Source organism: Macaca thibetana, chromosome 4 (assembly GCF_024542745.1).
Source record: "Macaca thibetana thibetana isolate TM-01 chromosome 4, ASM2454274v1, whole genome shotgun sequence".
NCBI lineage: Eukaryota > Metazoa > Chordata > Mammalia > Primates > Cercopithecidae > Macaca > Macaca thibetana.
Genome location: NC_065581.1, coordinates 36,707,974 through 36,724,579, shown reverse-complemented (window position 1 = coordinate 36,724,579; position 16,606 = coordinate 36,707,974). Strand labels below are relative to the sequence as shown.

Genomic DNA, 16,606 nt, shown 5'->3' with positions numbered 1-16,606 from the left:
AACTCTGTCTCCCGGGTTCAAGTGATTCTTGTGCCTCAGCCTCCCAAGTAGCTGGGATTACAGGCACGTGCCACCACACCTGGCTAATTGTAGTATTTTTAGTAGAAGTGGGGTTTTACCAGGTTGGCCAGGCTGGTCTCAAACTCCTGACCTCAGGTAATCTGTCCACCCTGGCCTCCGAAAGTGCTGGAATTATAGGCGTGAGCCACCACAGCCTCTTGTGAACTTTTGTTTCCTGAAATACTAGGGTAAGCCTTATTTTGTAACTGATTATCAATTACCGTGTAGGCAACCGTATCTTTCTGTTCATTCACTTTGCTTTTTTTTTTTTTTTTTAAAAAGGGTCTCACTGTGTTGCCCAGGCTGGTCTTGAACTCCTGGGCTCAAGTGATTCTCCCACCTTGGCCTCCCAAAGTGCTAGGATTACAGATGTGAGTCAGTATGCCTGGCCCACTTTGCTTTTAATTATGGTGCTACTCTTCAGCTTATGAACATTTTTTGATGTGCCTCCACCTAGCAATTTGATCAGAGCTGCCAGGTTTTTTCTGTCTACATATGAGCTTGAGGACAATTTCCCTTCTAGTTTTTATGCCTTTTAGAATAGATTTAACAGGAATTGTATTTTGCATTTTCCTTTACTAGAAGAATGTGGTGGGATAAATTAGGTAATTCATGCTAGTATTTCTAGGTAGAAGGATAATACAGGTATATGCTCATATGCTGTTTATCAAAAAGAGCTTGTCCTTTTGAATTACACAGTCCCGGATTTCAGCCTGCCTCCAACACCATTGTTAGGTGAACATGAGCAGTTTCTTTTGACTTTCACTTCAAGTTGCCTTATCTGTAGATGGCAAGGTTATAAGGATGAAACTGCGTTGAGTGCCTAGGCCAGTACTAAGGTGAAATCAGTTTTCGGATGACTGCTTTCTTTCTTGTGCTTCCTTCTTTACCTTAGATGGGTTTATCTTTGTCTTTTATGTGACTTTTTTTTCGAATTTTTATTTTATTATTATTTTTTATTTTTAGAAACAGGGTCTTACTTTGTTGCCCAGGCTCTGGAGTGCAGTGGTGTGATCATAGCTTACGGCTGCATCACACTGCTGGGCTCAAGGGATCCTCCTGCCTCTGCTTCCTTAGTAGCTGGGACTACAAGCATATGCCAAGACTGGCTAATCTTTTTTTTTTTTTTTTTTTTTTTTTTTTTTTTTTTTTTTAGAGACGGAGCCTTGCCATCTGGCCCAGGCTGGGCTCAAGCATTCCTCCCGCCTTGGTCTCCCAAAGTGCTGGGATTACAGGCATGGGGCCATTGTGCCAAGCCTATGTGACATTTCTTAATACTATTCGTGTATCAAACTAATAGTTTTAGCTCATGTGTTGGTGTTTCATTTTCATGTATATTTCATGTATATGTATGTGCATATATATATATGGTAGAGTTTGGAATATAGTCACCTGAGGATCAGGGTTGAATTATATTTATTTGTATGTAACAGCTGATAAACTTAGGCACTCAAATTTTTATTTTGATATTGTTAGACCCTGGCTGCAGCTTAAGATTTCTGAGTTGAGAAACTTAGACTACTTGTGAGTATGTCTCAGAAGTTAAGTTCAGATAAAATTAGATATGTAAAGGATTATGTCAATTTGCAAAAGAAAAAAATCTTTCAGGAAAAATATATATGGAAAAGGTAGTGGGAGAAATTTAGCATTTATTGAGTTCCATTGTGTGTAGGTGCTAGAACTTAAAATAGCGTCTTGTTAAATCTTTGCATCAGATCTAAGTAAGTGTGATAACTCTAGAAGGGATACAGAGATGACTGGAACACAGTCCTTTCCTTCAAGGGATTTAGGATTTCTTAAGGGAAATAAGTGTACAAACATGATTTTCTTCAATCTTCTGTAACAGTACCAAAAATTGGGTGGCTAAACAACAGAAATTTATTGTCTGACTGGCTAGAAGTCTAAAAGGTGTCAGAGGGTTGATTCCTTCTGAGGGCTGTGAGGGAGAATCTGTTTCAGGCCTCTTTCTTGCCTTGTAGATGGCCATCTTTTCCCGGTGTCTCTTCACATCGTCTTCCCTCTGTATGTGTGTGTCTCTCGACATCCAGATTTCCTCTTTTTAAAAGGACACTAGTCATATTGGATTCAGGCTTATCCTGATAACCTCATCTTAACTTGATTACCTCTGTGAAGACCCACCTAAATAATGTCACTCACAGTTATTGGATTCCAGTATGTTGGACTCCAAAATATCTTTCTAGAAGGGGCACAATTCAGCCTCTAACACAGGCCTCAGAACGTAGTTCGCTGCATTAGGAGATCTTAACCATTCCCCACTCCCAAGACAGAAAAGACTAAAGTTTATATGTAAGTAAACTAAAGTTTCAAAGATGCTTTTTCCAGTCAGCTTTTAGTCTCTCTCTCTCTCTTTAATTTTTAGATTTTTTTGTTATGTAAGAGATGGAAATCTCACTGTGTTGCTCAGGCTGGCCTTGAACTCCTCCTGGGCTTAAGTGATCTTCCACCTCAGCCTCCTGAGTAGCTGGAACTACAGGTGTGTGCCACCACGTCCAGCTTTAATCCATCTTTTAGAGCCATAACTAAATCATTTCTAAGACCCCAAACATACCATCTTTTTTATTTTTTTTTCTTTTTTGAGATGGAGTCTTGCTCAGTTGCCCAGGCTGGAGTGCGGTGGCGAGATCTCGGCTTACTGCAAGCTCCGCCTCCCGGGTTCACGCCATTCTCCTGCCTCAACCTCCTGAATAGCTGGGACTACAGGCACCCGCCACTACGCCCGGCTAGTTGTTTTTTTGTTTTGTTTTGTTTTGTTTGTATTTTTAGTAGAGACGGGGTTTCACTGTGTTAGCCAGGATGGTCTCGATCTCCTGACCTCGTGATCTGCCCATCTCGGCCTCCCAAAGTGCTGGGATTACAGGCGTGAGCCACTGCGCCCAGCCACATACCATCTTTAAATCAGTTCCTCTTCCTGAATTTCCATTTTCTGAAATCACCATTTTGAATCATTGCAGATAAACTCCAGCATTGCTCACCTCCTTACTCAAATGTCACAACACTACTTAAAATAGCATGAGCACACTGTGTCCCCTTGCCCTACTTAATTTTTCTCTATAGCTCTTTTCATAACCCGACATTGTAGAGCATGTATCTCCTGGAGAGACTGAGATAGGACTTTGCTGTCCCAACTTCTGCTGTTCACCAGCTAAAACTCAGGAACCAGATAGGTTCAGATAAATTAGTGCTATTTTTTGTCACTTCATGCTAGAATGTAAACGCAATGAAGGCAGGGACCCTATACTTGCTCACAGCTGCATTCTCAGTGCCTAGAGAAAAGTACCTGGGATATCTACAGACACTCAGTAAAACTAAGTTGAATAAATGAACGAATACTTGCTTGTTTCTTTTATTTTCTACCTACAATGCTAAAATTTATGTTGAGGCACTGTATTAACCACAGGATTAACATATCCTCACAAATGCCCTATGAGGTAGGCATCATTTCTGCTTTCATTTTACACATAAGGCAAGAGGTGCAGAGAGCTTCTTACACTAACAGTTTATTCAGAGTTTTGGAGCTCTGGTACAAACTATGGAGCCAGGATCAAACTCAAGTCTCCTGACTCCAGAGACCTTTGCTGTAACTATTACCTCTGCAGTGGTCCCCAACATCTCTGCTTTCTGGTTCCCCTACATTTTACAAACCACCTTACCAAAGGAATCTTTTTTTTTTTTTCCCAAGATGGAGTCTTGCTCTGTCACCCAGACTGAAATGTAGTGGTGATGCAATCCCAGCTCACTGCAAACTCCGCCTCCTGGGTTCAAGCGATTATCCTACCTCAGCCTCCCAAGTAGCTGGGGTTACAGGCGCCCACCGCCTTGCCCAGCTAATTTTTGTATTTTAGTAGAGATGGGATTTTGCTAAGTTGGCCAGGCTTATCTCGAACTCCTGACCTCAAGTGATACACCCGCCTCGGCTTCCCAAAGCTCTGGGATTACAGGCATGAGTCACCGCACCCGGCTCCAAAAGAATCTTTCTAAAGCATTTCTTCTGTAGGGCCACTCTAATGGCTCCACTTCCTTCCATGTAAAGTGCTTCAATGCTTGACATTTAAGGCTCTTCACAGTCTAGTTCTGTTGGGGGCAGAGGTGTAATGGACTTTAACTGAAGAATGAATAATAACTAAAGACGAAAGAGAAATACCTTGTACACATCCCTGTTCTAGGCATTTAGGATACGCCATTGAACAAAAAAAGGCTGTCCTCATGAAGCTTACATTCTGAGAGTGTCTGGAGGAAGACAATAAAATGTCAAGTGCTGAAGAAAAGTAGCAGGGTAAGGGGAATGGCAGAGGGCATGTGGCAAAGACTGCTGTTTCATATAGGAAAGTCAAGGAAGTTCTCTGAAAGGGTGCTACTTGAGCACAGACCTAAGAAGATATGTATAGAGAGATGGGTTGGAGGGGGCAATGAAGAGACAGATCATGTCAGGTCTTGTAGGCCATTGTGAAAAAAAATCTGGAGTGTGGTGGTTGCCTAACTGTGCTTCATTAAAGATCACCAGTGTTTTGTTTTGTTTTGTTTTGTTTTGTTTTGTTTTGTTTTGTTTGTGAGATGGAGTCTCTGTTGTCAGGCTGGAGTGCAGTGGTACGATCCCAGCTCACTGCAACTTCCACCTCCTGGGTTCAAGTGATTCTCCTGCCTCAGCCTCCTGAGTAGCTGGGACTACAGGCACGCGCCAACATGCCCAGCTAATTTTTATATTTTTAGTAGAGATGGGGTTTCACCATGTTTGCCAGGCAGGTCTTGAACTCGTGACCTCAGGTCATCCGCTTGCCTCGGCCTCCCAAAGTGCTGGGATTACAGGCGTGAGCCACCGCGTCCGGTGTTTGTGTAGAATTTGTTGACATTTTTGTTTTGTTTTGGAAAATGTAAACTGGAGTTCAGAGGGGTTTAATGTGAACTGGAGGTCAAAGGGCTTTAAAAGGGAGGTTTTAGGGAAAACAGATAAGAAGGCATGTTTGACACTGGAAGAACCTGGCAATATGATAAATTAACTTTTTTGAGATGGAGTCTTGTTCTGTTGCCCAGGCTGGAGTGCAATGTCATGATCTTGGCTCACTGCCACCTCCACCTCCTGGGTTCAAGTGATTCTTCTGCCTCTACCTCCCAAGTTCAAGTGATTCTTTTGCCTCAGCCTCCCAAGTAGCTGGGATCGCAGATGCCTGCCATCATGCCTGGCTAATTTTTGTGATTAAATTAGCTTGTAAAAAATATAGTAATACATAGTTAAAAAATAATTTCTTTATTTCAGTAGTTTTTGGAGTACAGGTGGTTTTTAGTTACATGAATGAGTTCTTTAGTGGTGATTTCTGAGATTTTAGTGCACCTGTCACCTGAGCAGTGTACACTTAACCCAATATGTAGTCTTTTATCCCTAACCCCCCCCATCTTCTCCTCAACCTTAAGTCACCAGAGTCCATTATATCATTCTGTATAAGTCCTCATAGCTTAGCTCCCACTTATAAGTAAGAACATACAGTATCTGCTTTTCTCCATTCCTGATTTACTTCGCTTAGAATAATGGCCTCCAGCTCTATCCAAGTTGCTGCAAAAGACATTTCATTCCTTTTCATGGCAGAGTGGTATTCCGTGGGGTATAGATGCCACATTTTCTTTATCTGTTCTTTGATCGATGGGTACTTAGGTTGGTTCCATATCTTTGGAATTGAAAATTGTGCTGCCATAAATACTTTAAAAGTCCATTGCGTAGATACATATTCAAATATAATAAACATTCATATTGCAATGGATTGATCAAGGGGCCTGAGTAGATGATCCTTTTAGCAATTACTGGTTTTACCTTATGTGAACAAATTGGTAATCAAATTTAAATAAACAGATACAGGTGACTTATGCAGCTAATAAATATATTCTATTCACCTCTTGTTGGACATTTAGGTTTCTAATTTGTTGCAATAGAATACACAGTAGGCCGGGCGCAGTGGCTCAAGCCTGTAATCCCAGCACTTTGGGAGGCCAAGATGGGTGGATCACGAGGTCAGGAGATCGAGACCATCCTGGCTAACACGGTGAAACCCCGTCTCTACTAAAAAATACAAAAAACTAGCCGGGCGAGGTGGCAGGCGCCTGTAGTCCCAGCTACTCGGGAGGCTGAGGCAGGAGAATGGCGTGAACCCAGGAGGCGGAGCTTGCAGTGAGCTGAGATCCGGCCACTGCACTCTAGCCTGGGCAACAGAGCAATACTCCGTCTCAAAAAAAAAAAAAAAAAAAAAAAAAAGAATACACAGTGGAAGCCTTTTTAAATAAAAGCTACAGGCTGGGTGCAATAGCTCATGCCTGTAATGTCAGCAATTTGGTAGGCCGAGGCTGCAGAATCACTTGGGCCCAGGAGTTTGAGACTTGTCTGGGTAACATAGTGAGATCACATCTCTAAAAAATTTAAAAATTAGCCAGGCATGGTGGTGCACGCCTATAGTCCCAGCTACTTGGGACTGAGGTGGGAGGATCACTTGAACTGAGAAGGACAAGGCTGGAGGGAGCCGTGATAGCACCACTGCGCTGCAGCCTGGGCAGCAGAGCAAGACCCTGTCTCAAAAATAAATGCATGAATTAATGAATTAATTAAATAAATGCTACATAGTCCTCTGTCTCACCTTTTCCCTAGACATAGGCCTGCTTCCTAAAATAACTACTTTTACCCATTGCTTTTTGTTTATTTTATTAATAGTTGGATAGACGTGCACATCTCCAGCATACTTACTGCTATTCCTTGATTCATCAGCTTTAGCTATTACCATAAATTCTTGCTATGATTGAGAAAGATATAGTTCACTTGTACTATCACCACTTATCTCTCTCTTCCTCTCAATAAAGCATTGTATTTGGAGCTAGTTATCTAACAGCTTTATTGAGACATAATTTGTATGCCATAAATTCACCCATCTAGGCCGGGTGTGGTGGCTCACGCCTGTAATCCCAGCACTTTGGGAGGCCGAGGCAGGCGGATCACGAGGTCAGGAGATCCAGACCATCCTGGCTAACATGGTGAAACCCTGTCTCTACTAAAAATACAAAAAATTAGCCAGGCGTGGTGGCGGGCGCCTGTAGTCCCAGCTACTGGGAGCTTGCAGTGAGCCAAGATTGTACCACTGCACTCCAGCCTGAGCAACAGAGCGAGACTCAAACACACACACACGCACACACACACACGCACACACACACACAATTCACCCATCTAGTGCACAGTTCCATTGTTTTAATATAATCAGAATTGTTATAGCTCACCATGATCTAAATTTAGAGCATTTTTATCCTCCTGTAAGAAAACTCCAAACCCATTAATAGTAACTCACCATTACTCCCTTTACTGAGACCCTGGCAACTGCTAATCTACTTTCTGTCTCAGTGGATTTCCCTTTTCTGGACATTTCATGTAAATAAAATCTTATGATTATGTGGTCTTTTGTAGCTGGCTTCTCTTAGTATAATGTTTTCAAGGTTCATTCATCTTGTTAAAGCAGGTATCAGTACATTATTTCTTTTTATGTATAGATATGTGAATTTTGTTTTGTGGATACTCAGCAGTTGGTGGACATTGGATTATTTCTACTGTTTGGCTATTAATGAATAATGCTGTATTTGTATATTCCACCCTGCCCCCAGGAATCAGTCAGCATTTTACTTTATAGTAAAAAATTCATAGTAAGTTCCTGCATTTCCAGGTTAACCAGATCCCATGCAGGTTAACACTACTGGTAACAAAATCATACAGCTATGCATTGTGAACATCCATGTACAACTTGTGTGGATACATGTTTTCATCTCTTGGTATATACCTAGAAGTGGAATTGCTGGGTCATATGGTAATTCTAATGTTTAGCATTTTGAGGAATTAACAAACTTTTCCAAAGTGGTTGTGCCATTTTACATTCCCACCAGCAATGTGTAAGGGTTCCAGTTTTTTTCACTTCTTCACCAACACTTGTTATTATCTATTTTGATTACTTTATAACTTTAATATACCTGGATCAAACTGTTTTGTCTGCTCTCACACCACAACAATGAACACAGACTCCTGTGCCAAATGTGTGAAACTTTCTCCCCCGCCATACACCACGCAATCGATTCTGCAGCAGATACCAGCTAGATGTCCTCTGATTCAATTCAGTTCTGACAGTGTCTTCCTGGAGACCCCACGGATTGAGGGCTCACGCCTCAAGACTGCCCTTCCCCCATTTCCAATGCCAGTTGCAAGCCCAGGTTGTTTTACCTGTGCTTCTGATCAACTGGCTATAAATTGGATTTTCCATGACACCTCCTTGGGTTGAATTAATTTGCTAGAGGAGCTCACAGAACTCAGGGCAACATGTTTACTGGTTTTTTTTTTTTTTTTTTTAAATGAAGGGTATTCAAAGGATAGAGATGAATAGATGCATAGGGCCTAAGAGAGCTTCCATGCCCTCTCTGGGTGCACCACCCTCTAGGAATCTCTACTTATTCAGCTGTCTGGAAAATCTCCATACCTCATCCTCTTGGGCCTTTCATGGAGACTTCATTGGATAGGCATGAACAAGGCATGGACAACTGTGTAGAAATGTGATTGGACAAAAAGAGTACGACCTAATAGACTGAGTATAGAAACCCAGCAGGGCCTGTCTGTTCAGATTCTTGGCCTCTCTGTGCATCATTCGTTCCCCCAAGGTATGGGGCAGGACCTCTGAAATGAGGATCTTATGAATCAGAATCAGATAAGGTAGGTCAGATAATTTCTTTATGGAAAGACACGGAAGGATTACATTACTGCAGTGGGAAGAAAAAGGAGCAGGTGAAAGAGGGCAGGAGGTCTGTTTTCCGAGGCCTGCTTTTGAGACCTGAGGAGCCCCAATATTATAACAAAAAGACTGATGAGGGCTGTGGGAGTTATGAGCCAGGAACTGTGAATGAACACACACACACACACACACAAGCATATGCCTCAACCTTTCTTTTTGGTTTCATCAACTGTGGGCACTTTAACTTTGTAACATGAGAATATTGGTGGACTTTTCTTTCTTTCCCAACTGCCCCCTAAATTCTGTCTTTACAATCTTTACAAAGAATCCTTACGTTCTAGTTTGCAGCCATAATTGTTTTGTGCTTTATCATTGGGTTGATTTTGAAGTAGAAAATCAATAATCTGCATTTATGTTATTTTGACTGTGTCTTGTGACTATAATTACGTAACTTTTTTTGTTTAGATTTTGTTTCTTGGAATTTGTAATTACATTTTTCTCCCTTATGTTACCTCTTTTTTTTATCATATTGTTAGATTCTTCCAGCATACTTTCTTGTCTTTGTTTTTTTCCCTGGAATATCTCAGAGCCCTCTGGTCTCTGGCTCTAGGTCAGATTAAATGCATTTCAGGCCTTCTCTATAGTTGTGCTCTTGGAACTTCCTTTTTGGCTCTTCTGTTTTTCATCTGTAAAACAGAATCCTATGGATCCTATGTCCTCTTTCTCAGTTTTACTGCTTTGTTTTCTTGACCTCAGGTAACTTCTTCAGACAAGATGAATGAGAGATAAGTTTCAGTGTCTGTCCATATTTGAAAAACTTTATTCTGCTCTCAAATGCTGTTGAAACTTAGACTAGGTTTAAAAAAATCCTCAGAATTTAGAAGTCATTGCCTCATTGTCTTTTAGTGTATTGGCTTTCTGATGAGATAGATAATGACAGTCTAATTACTGCTCTTCTAGCTTTTTTTTTCCTAGAAGCCTTTAGAGTCTTCTTAACACTGGGATTTTAAAAATTCCCTAATAATGATTTAAGTGGAGCTTCCATTCAATCTCCAGAAATTTCTTGAATTTCTTTAATAATTTTATCTCTTCTATTTTGATAAGTTTCTCTTTCTGCAACTCTGATTATTCAGATGTGGGAACTTCTGGATTGATTGTGTTTGTCTCATCTCTTTTTGAGCATTATTATCTTGAATAGAGATATTACGGGATAATGGGCAATTATGAGATAAGTGGGCATTTTTTCCCCCCTGCATTTAGGGAATGGTCAACTTTATTTTCTAAAACTTCTTTCTGACTTTACTCGTCTTTTAGACTACAGCATCATAGTCTATATGGAAATGGACATCATTTAACATTTCTCTATTCATATTAACTAGTTTTTAAGTTTTGTCTTTCTGCTGAATGCATATCTCTCCTCTAGGGTCAGTTTTCCAATTGCTTATCTTGGTCTCTGTCTTTGGGGCTGTGGACTTTCCCCAAATGTTCAATGATCTTTAGTTACCTTTTATTTTTATGGATGAGGCATTAGAGACCTGATTGATAACCCTACGTCCCTAGCAAGGCTTTTTCTTTCTTTCTTTCTTTTAATTTTATTTGAGACAGAGTCTTACTCTGTCACCCAAGCTGGAGCGCAGTGACATGATCTCGGCTCATTGCAACCTCTGTCTCCCAGATTCAAGCGATTCTCACTCCTCAGCCCCCCAAGTAGCTGCGATTATAGGTGCGTGCCACTGCGCCTGGCTAATTTTTGTATTTTTAGTAGAGACGGGGTTTCACCATGTTGGCCAGGCTGGTCTTGAACTCCTGGCCTCACGTGATCCACTGACCTCAGCCTCCCAAAGTCCTGGGACTACAGGCATGAGCCACTGTGCCTGGCCAGCTTTTTCTTTAGGGTAAATAGGTAGGAGGGTACCTGTGTGATGTTTGGTCCCCCTGAATGCCAGAATCTGGACAACTTTACTCTGGGGTACCATCATCTACACTAACAGCATTTGTTCTTTCCAGTTTATTTCATTTTCTTTAGAGAATAGACCTCCCTTTTTTCCCCTGCAAGATAAATACCAGCCTGTCTGCTGTGCAGTGTACAGTGTCAACTCCATTATGCAAGCCTTCAGTTAATCTCCCGCCACCCCCTTTTTTTGAGACAAGGTCTGCTCTGTTGCCCATGCTGGAGTGCAGTGGCACAATCATGACTCACTGCAGCCTCAACCTCCCAGCTTCAAGCATTCCTCCCACCTCAGTTCCCCGAGTAGCTGGGACTACAGGCATGCACCACCAAGCCCGGTTAATTTTTGCTTTTTTTTTTTTTTAATGATGAGGTTTCACCATGTTTCCCAAGCTGGTCTTGAACTTTTAGGCTCAAGGGATCTGCCCGCCTTGGCCTCACAAAATGCTGGGATTACAGGTGTGAGCCACTGCAACCGCCCCAGTTCATTAACTTTCATTAAGTTTGAATCAGAGAATCTGTTTCAGAATTCCATCTTAATCTCAAATTGGAGAATGTTGTTGTTCATTCAGACTCCTTATTTCCACTTAGGAAAGTGGGCCAGTGTATTACTAAATAAATTTCCCAAAGACATGTTTCAGTTACAATGAACATTGAATCGTGCAGTTTTATAGCTAATTTTGTGTGCCCTGGGGGATTAAAAAGAAAATCAAGAATTGAGGAAGGTTGGAATGGCCACCAAAAATCTAAATCATTAGTCGCATCAAGGTATTTCTTATGTCTTAATAGCTCAGTCATAGCATGTAACTGGTTTTGCTATTAAAATGTTTTTCTGTTAATTGAATCTTTTGAAAAAATAATCTGATGGAACAGGTTGATGAAAAGGTAAATAAATACTGAAAAATTTAAGATGTATTTTCCTTTAGCCATTGAAAGGAATGCTGTGTACCCTGCCTTTTGTTTTGTTTTTGTTGTTGTTGTTTTTAGACAGAATCTTGCCTATTGCCCAGGACAGAGTGCAGTGATGCGATTTTGGCTCACTGCAACCTTTGCCTCCTGGGTTCAAGTGATTATTGTGCCTAAGCCTCCCAAGTAGCTGGGATTGCAGGTGCCTGCCACCACACCCAGCTACTTTTTGTATTTTTAGTAGAGATGGGGTTTCTTTATGTTGGCCAGGCTGGTCTCAAACTGGCCTCAAATGATTTACCTGCCTCGGCCTCCCAAAGTGCTGGGATTACAGGCATGAGGCCCAGAGGTACCCTGCTTTTTTTGCTTAAAGCTCCTAGAAGACAGACAACTAATAAGTGTCAAAGCCTGAATGCAAATTCAGGTTTTTCTGCTGCTTGAACTTCTCAGTGCACAAAAATTGTGATATAACTAATTGAAGACATATAGAGAAGGAAATCAGTAAATATTTTTAATGCATTATAAAATGAAATATTTACCTATCAAATAAGCTAAGTTTTCAGAATGGGGTAGTACTTAAATACCAAAAGCCCATGTGTGGCTGCGGGGGGGTGTAACTTAGTACAACCTTTTTGGGAAACAGTCATACTACATAAAAATCATTAGAAGCATTCATGGCCACTGACTAGAAGGAAATATTCCAAAATGTTAATAGTTATGTCTTGAAACAAGTATTTTCCAAATTTTCCTCATTTAACATGTTATTTTTATAAATAGGGATGTTTTAACCCCACTTAGTGGTTTAATTTTAGGGAAATAATTCTAATTACAGAATAAAGATTATCCAAAAGTATTCAACAACTATATTTTTAGTAGTGAAAAATTAGAAATAAGTTAAATGTCCAACTGAGCAGAATGTGCCAAAGTAAGCAGTGATACTTCTAAGGGAAGCATGTTAAGATTTTTTTTTTAGGCCGGGCGTGGTGGCTCAAGCCTGTAATCCTAGCACTTTGGGAGGCCGAGATGGGCGGATCACGAGGTCATGAGATCGAGACCATCCTGGCTAACACGGTGAAAATCTTTTTTTTTTTTTTTTTTTTTTTTTTTTTGGAGACAGAATTTTGCTCTTGTTGCCCTGGCTGGAGTGTAGTGTATCTCGTCTCACTGTAGCCTCCACCTCCCAGGTTCAAGCAATTCTCCTGCCTCAGCCTCTCAAGTAGCTGGGATTACAGGTGCCCACCACCACACTGGGCTAATTTTTTGTACTTTTAGTAGAGATGGGGTTTCACCATATTGGCCAGGCTAGTTTCAAACTCCTGACCTCAGGTGATCCACCCACCTCGGCCTCCAAAAGTGCTGGGATTACAGGCAGAGCCACCATGCCCAGCCTGCATGTTAAGATTTAAGAGATTTCATAGAAATTAAAAAAGTTTATGATAGAAAAAGCCAGATGCAAATTTGTTTATATAGTATGTGATTACAGATAAATATTTTTATGAAGATACAGCAACATAGTGGAAGAAGATTCAGTAGTTTATCAGTGATTATGTTTGGATATTGAGATTCAAGTAATTTTTCTCCTTTGTACTTTTTAATATTTTTCAGATTTATCATGTACTGAAGTTGTAAAGTATTTTTCTAACATGAGGTAAAACTACAGCTAATGTTTTCCTAGGCAGCCACTTGGTAATACTCTGTTCGTATTATCTGAAGATTTAGTTTTTTGTGGGGAGGGCGGCATTTGATAATGTCTTATTTTCTTCTGTCCAAATGGAATGGGCATTTTTGTATCATTTCTTAGATCTGAAACTCAGCACCGAGGCTCTGCTCCCCACTCTGAGAGTGATCTACCAGAGCAAGAAGAGGAGATTCTGGGATCTGATGATGATGAGCAGGAAGATCCTAATGATTATTGTAAAGGTAAGTTCATAAGGAGGTATGAAGTGAGACATGATCCATCTATTTGCAGTTTCTCATTTGGATGTTTGATCTATCAGCATAAACACAGTTTTATTGATGTTTACTTGTATCCTTTTCTCTAAAACTTAGGAAATAGTATTTGTTCTTAGTCTGACTTAATTTATCAAAGCCTGATTTTATATTAAATGTTTTTACCTTTTTCCTCTTTAAAAGTTATAATACATATTTACCTTAGAAAATTCCAGAGCTGTGTTAAACAGAAAAGAATGTAAAAGCCTTCTGCAATGCTATCAGCCACATATAACCATGGTAACATTTTGGCATATAGATTTTTACAAAATACCTTCTTACTACTTTTTTTCTCATAGTGATGGCTGTTAAGTTAAACTGGAATTACAGACACTTAAATGGTGTCATCAGGTTGCCTGTTACCTTTTCTGTTTCTTGATGAGACTTTCCAGAGTCTTTGGGTAGGAACACAAAATGGAATGTATCATACCATCTAGGAGAAGAACGTGGCCCTTATTGTCAGCTGGCAAAGATAAATATGAAAATACCTTGATTCTTGCCACTATTGGCAGCTTTTTTGAGGCCTTCCTCTGTTTTCTGCTTTTTAGGGTTTGTTTTGTTTTGTTTTTTGAGACAGAGTTGCCCAGGCTGGAGTGCTGTGGAGTCTCAGCCTACTGCAGCCTCTGACTCCTGAGTTCAAGCGATTCTCATGCCTCAGGCACCCACCACCACGCCTGGCTAATTTTTGGGTTTTTTTGTTTGTTTTTTGTGTTTTTGTTTTTTTGTTTTTGAGAAGGAGTCTCGCTCTGTTGCCCAGGCTGGAGTGCAGTTGGTATGATCTCAGCTCGCTGCAACCTCTGCCTCCCGGGTTCACGCCATTTTCCTGCCTCAGCCTCTAGAATAGCTGGGACTATAGGCGCCTGCCACCATACCCGGATAACTTTTTGTATTTTTTCAGTAGAGACGGGGTTTCACCGTGTTAGCCAGATGGTCTCGATCTCCTGACCTTGTGATCTGCCTGCCTCGGCCTCCCAAAGTGCTGGGATTACAGGCATGAGCCACCTCGCCTGGCCATTTGTTTGTTTGTTTTTGTTTGTTTTGAGACAATCTCACTCTGTCGCCCAGGCTGGAGTGCAGTGGCACGATCTCAGCTCACTGCAACCTCTGCCTCCTGGGTTCAAGCAATTCTCCTGCCTCAGCCTCCCGAGTAGCTGGGACTACAGGCACGCGCCATGACACCAGCCAATTTTTGTATTTTTAGTAGAAGACACGGTTTCACCATGTTGGCCAGGCTGGTCTCGAACTCTTGACCGCAAATGATCCACCCTCCTCAGCCTCCCAAAGTGCTGGGATTACAGGCGTGAGCCACTGCACCTGGGCTATTTGTTTTTATTTAGAGGAACAAAATCCCGTTTGCTTACTTGTTTTTGTTTGTTTTGTTTTTTGCTAAATAATTACTCTGTCTCCTAAAAAACACCTGAGACTGTAATTATAAATAGATATATATTAGATATATATGTTTAGATAAACCTATTGGATTATTGAGAGACAAGAATATTGTGATATACAACCTTTTTATTGTTTTTGGATGAGGCTGTTGTAGGCTCAATCTAAATCATTATTCACTTTTTTTATAACATGAAGTCAGTAATACTATGTGGCTGATTTGACTATTAAGGCTTTCTTCTGTTGAATTGATTGTATAAAAGAAACTTTTTGTTGATAAAAGGTATATAGATGTTGAAAAATGTGATGTAAAAATGCCTTTTCTTACCATTGTTTCTCGTCCTGGTTTTTCTGATTTCCCCTGTGTCTTCCAGGAGGTTATCATCTTGTGAAAATTGGAGATCTATTCAATGGGAGATATCATGTGATCCGAAAGTTAGGCTGGGGACACTTTTCAACAGTATGGTTATCATGGGATATTCAGTAAGTTTTAGTGGTTCTGTAAAAAAATTAGTTAGATGATGTCTAAATATGTTTGTCTGAGTTTCCACTGCTGATCCAGACTTCAATCTATCTCTAGCCTGATACATTTATCAGAATTTTGTTGTTGGCAATAGTCTCTATATTCTTGGAGAAATCACTTTTCTTTCGTGAAGAATCGGTATTATATATCTCCCTTTCTACTTTAGAGACAAGAGTGATTAAATTAATGCTGGTAAAGCTTTTGTCGTTTGATTTTTTTGTTATTTTTATTGTTTTCTTTTCACCCAAATATTTCTTCTGGCTGCCTGTGGGAAAATATTACCGCTATTAACCTTTTAGTTTTTGCCTATATACAGATACACAGAACACTTGGAATTTGGTAATATCTTTCCCCTTATTTATCCTCATTTTGAAGTTTTGCTTGAAATTCAGGGAGATATTCAAAAGAAGGATTTTAACTCAGAGAAAATGTTCAACAACTGAGATTATCTGAGAACAGATCTTTTATTCTTCCTACAAATGAAATCTGGCCAGTTAGCATCATTAACAAGTACAAATGTTCCCATAGAAGTAGCTTGTTTGGGCTACAGGGAAACATGAAATCAGTATTTGTCCTTTTTAACCATCTTATAGCTAAACCTTAGCTTCCTAAAGTAAGGGTAGGCTATGTAGTCTTAATTGCCTGTGTTTGTTTCTTAGGGGGAAGAAATTTGTGGCAATGAAAGTAGTTAAAAGTGCTGAACATTACACCGAAACAGCACTCGATGAAATCCGGTTGCTGAAGTCAGTGAGTATTAGATTATATGTATGAATGCAAAGAATTATAAATATATCAAGTTTCATTGAATTAAAGCACACCAAGTGGAGACTCTTCAGCATGGATAATTTTCTCTATAAAGTTCTAGTATCCTTAAAGAGGTTAAGGAAGACAACAATATTTACACATTCCATGCATGTAGTAGGGAACTGGTGGGAAATGCTATGATTAGAATTCTTACACACATGAACCAAAAAAAACCTTTCAAATGAATAAAAATATTCACTGAGCATGTTTTACAGGCCAGGTAACTACTGTCATAAT

At 40.3% G+C, this 16,606-nt stretch overlaps 1 protein-coding gene across 2 annotated transcripts in view; it reads left to right on the top strand.

Annotated features, from left to right (window-relative positions):
* Positions 1-16,606, top strand: part of SRPK1 (SRSF protein kinase 1) — a 92,474-nt gene that overhangs the window by 18,357 nt on the left and 57,511 nt on the right. For both annotated transcript variants that reach the window (XM_050787597.1, XM_050787596.1), the window contains 3 exons: positions 13,469-13,587; positions 15,417-15,525; positions 16,225-16,312. In XM_050787597.1, the coding sequence (XP_050643554.1) occupies positions 13,469-13,587; positions 15,417-15,525; positions 16,225-16,312 (316 nt within the window). The remainder of the gene's footprint in view (positions 1-13,468; positions 13,588-15,416; positions 15,526-16,224; positions 16,313-16,606) is intronic.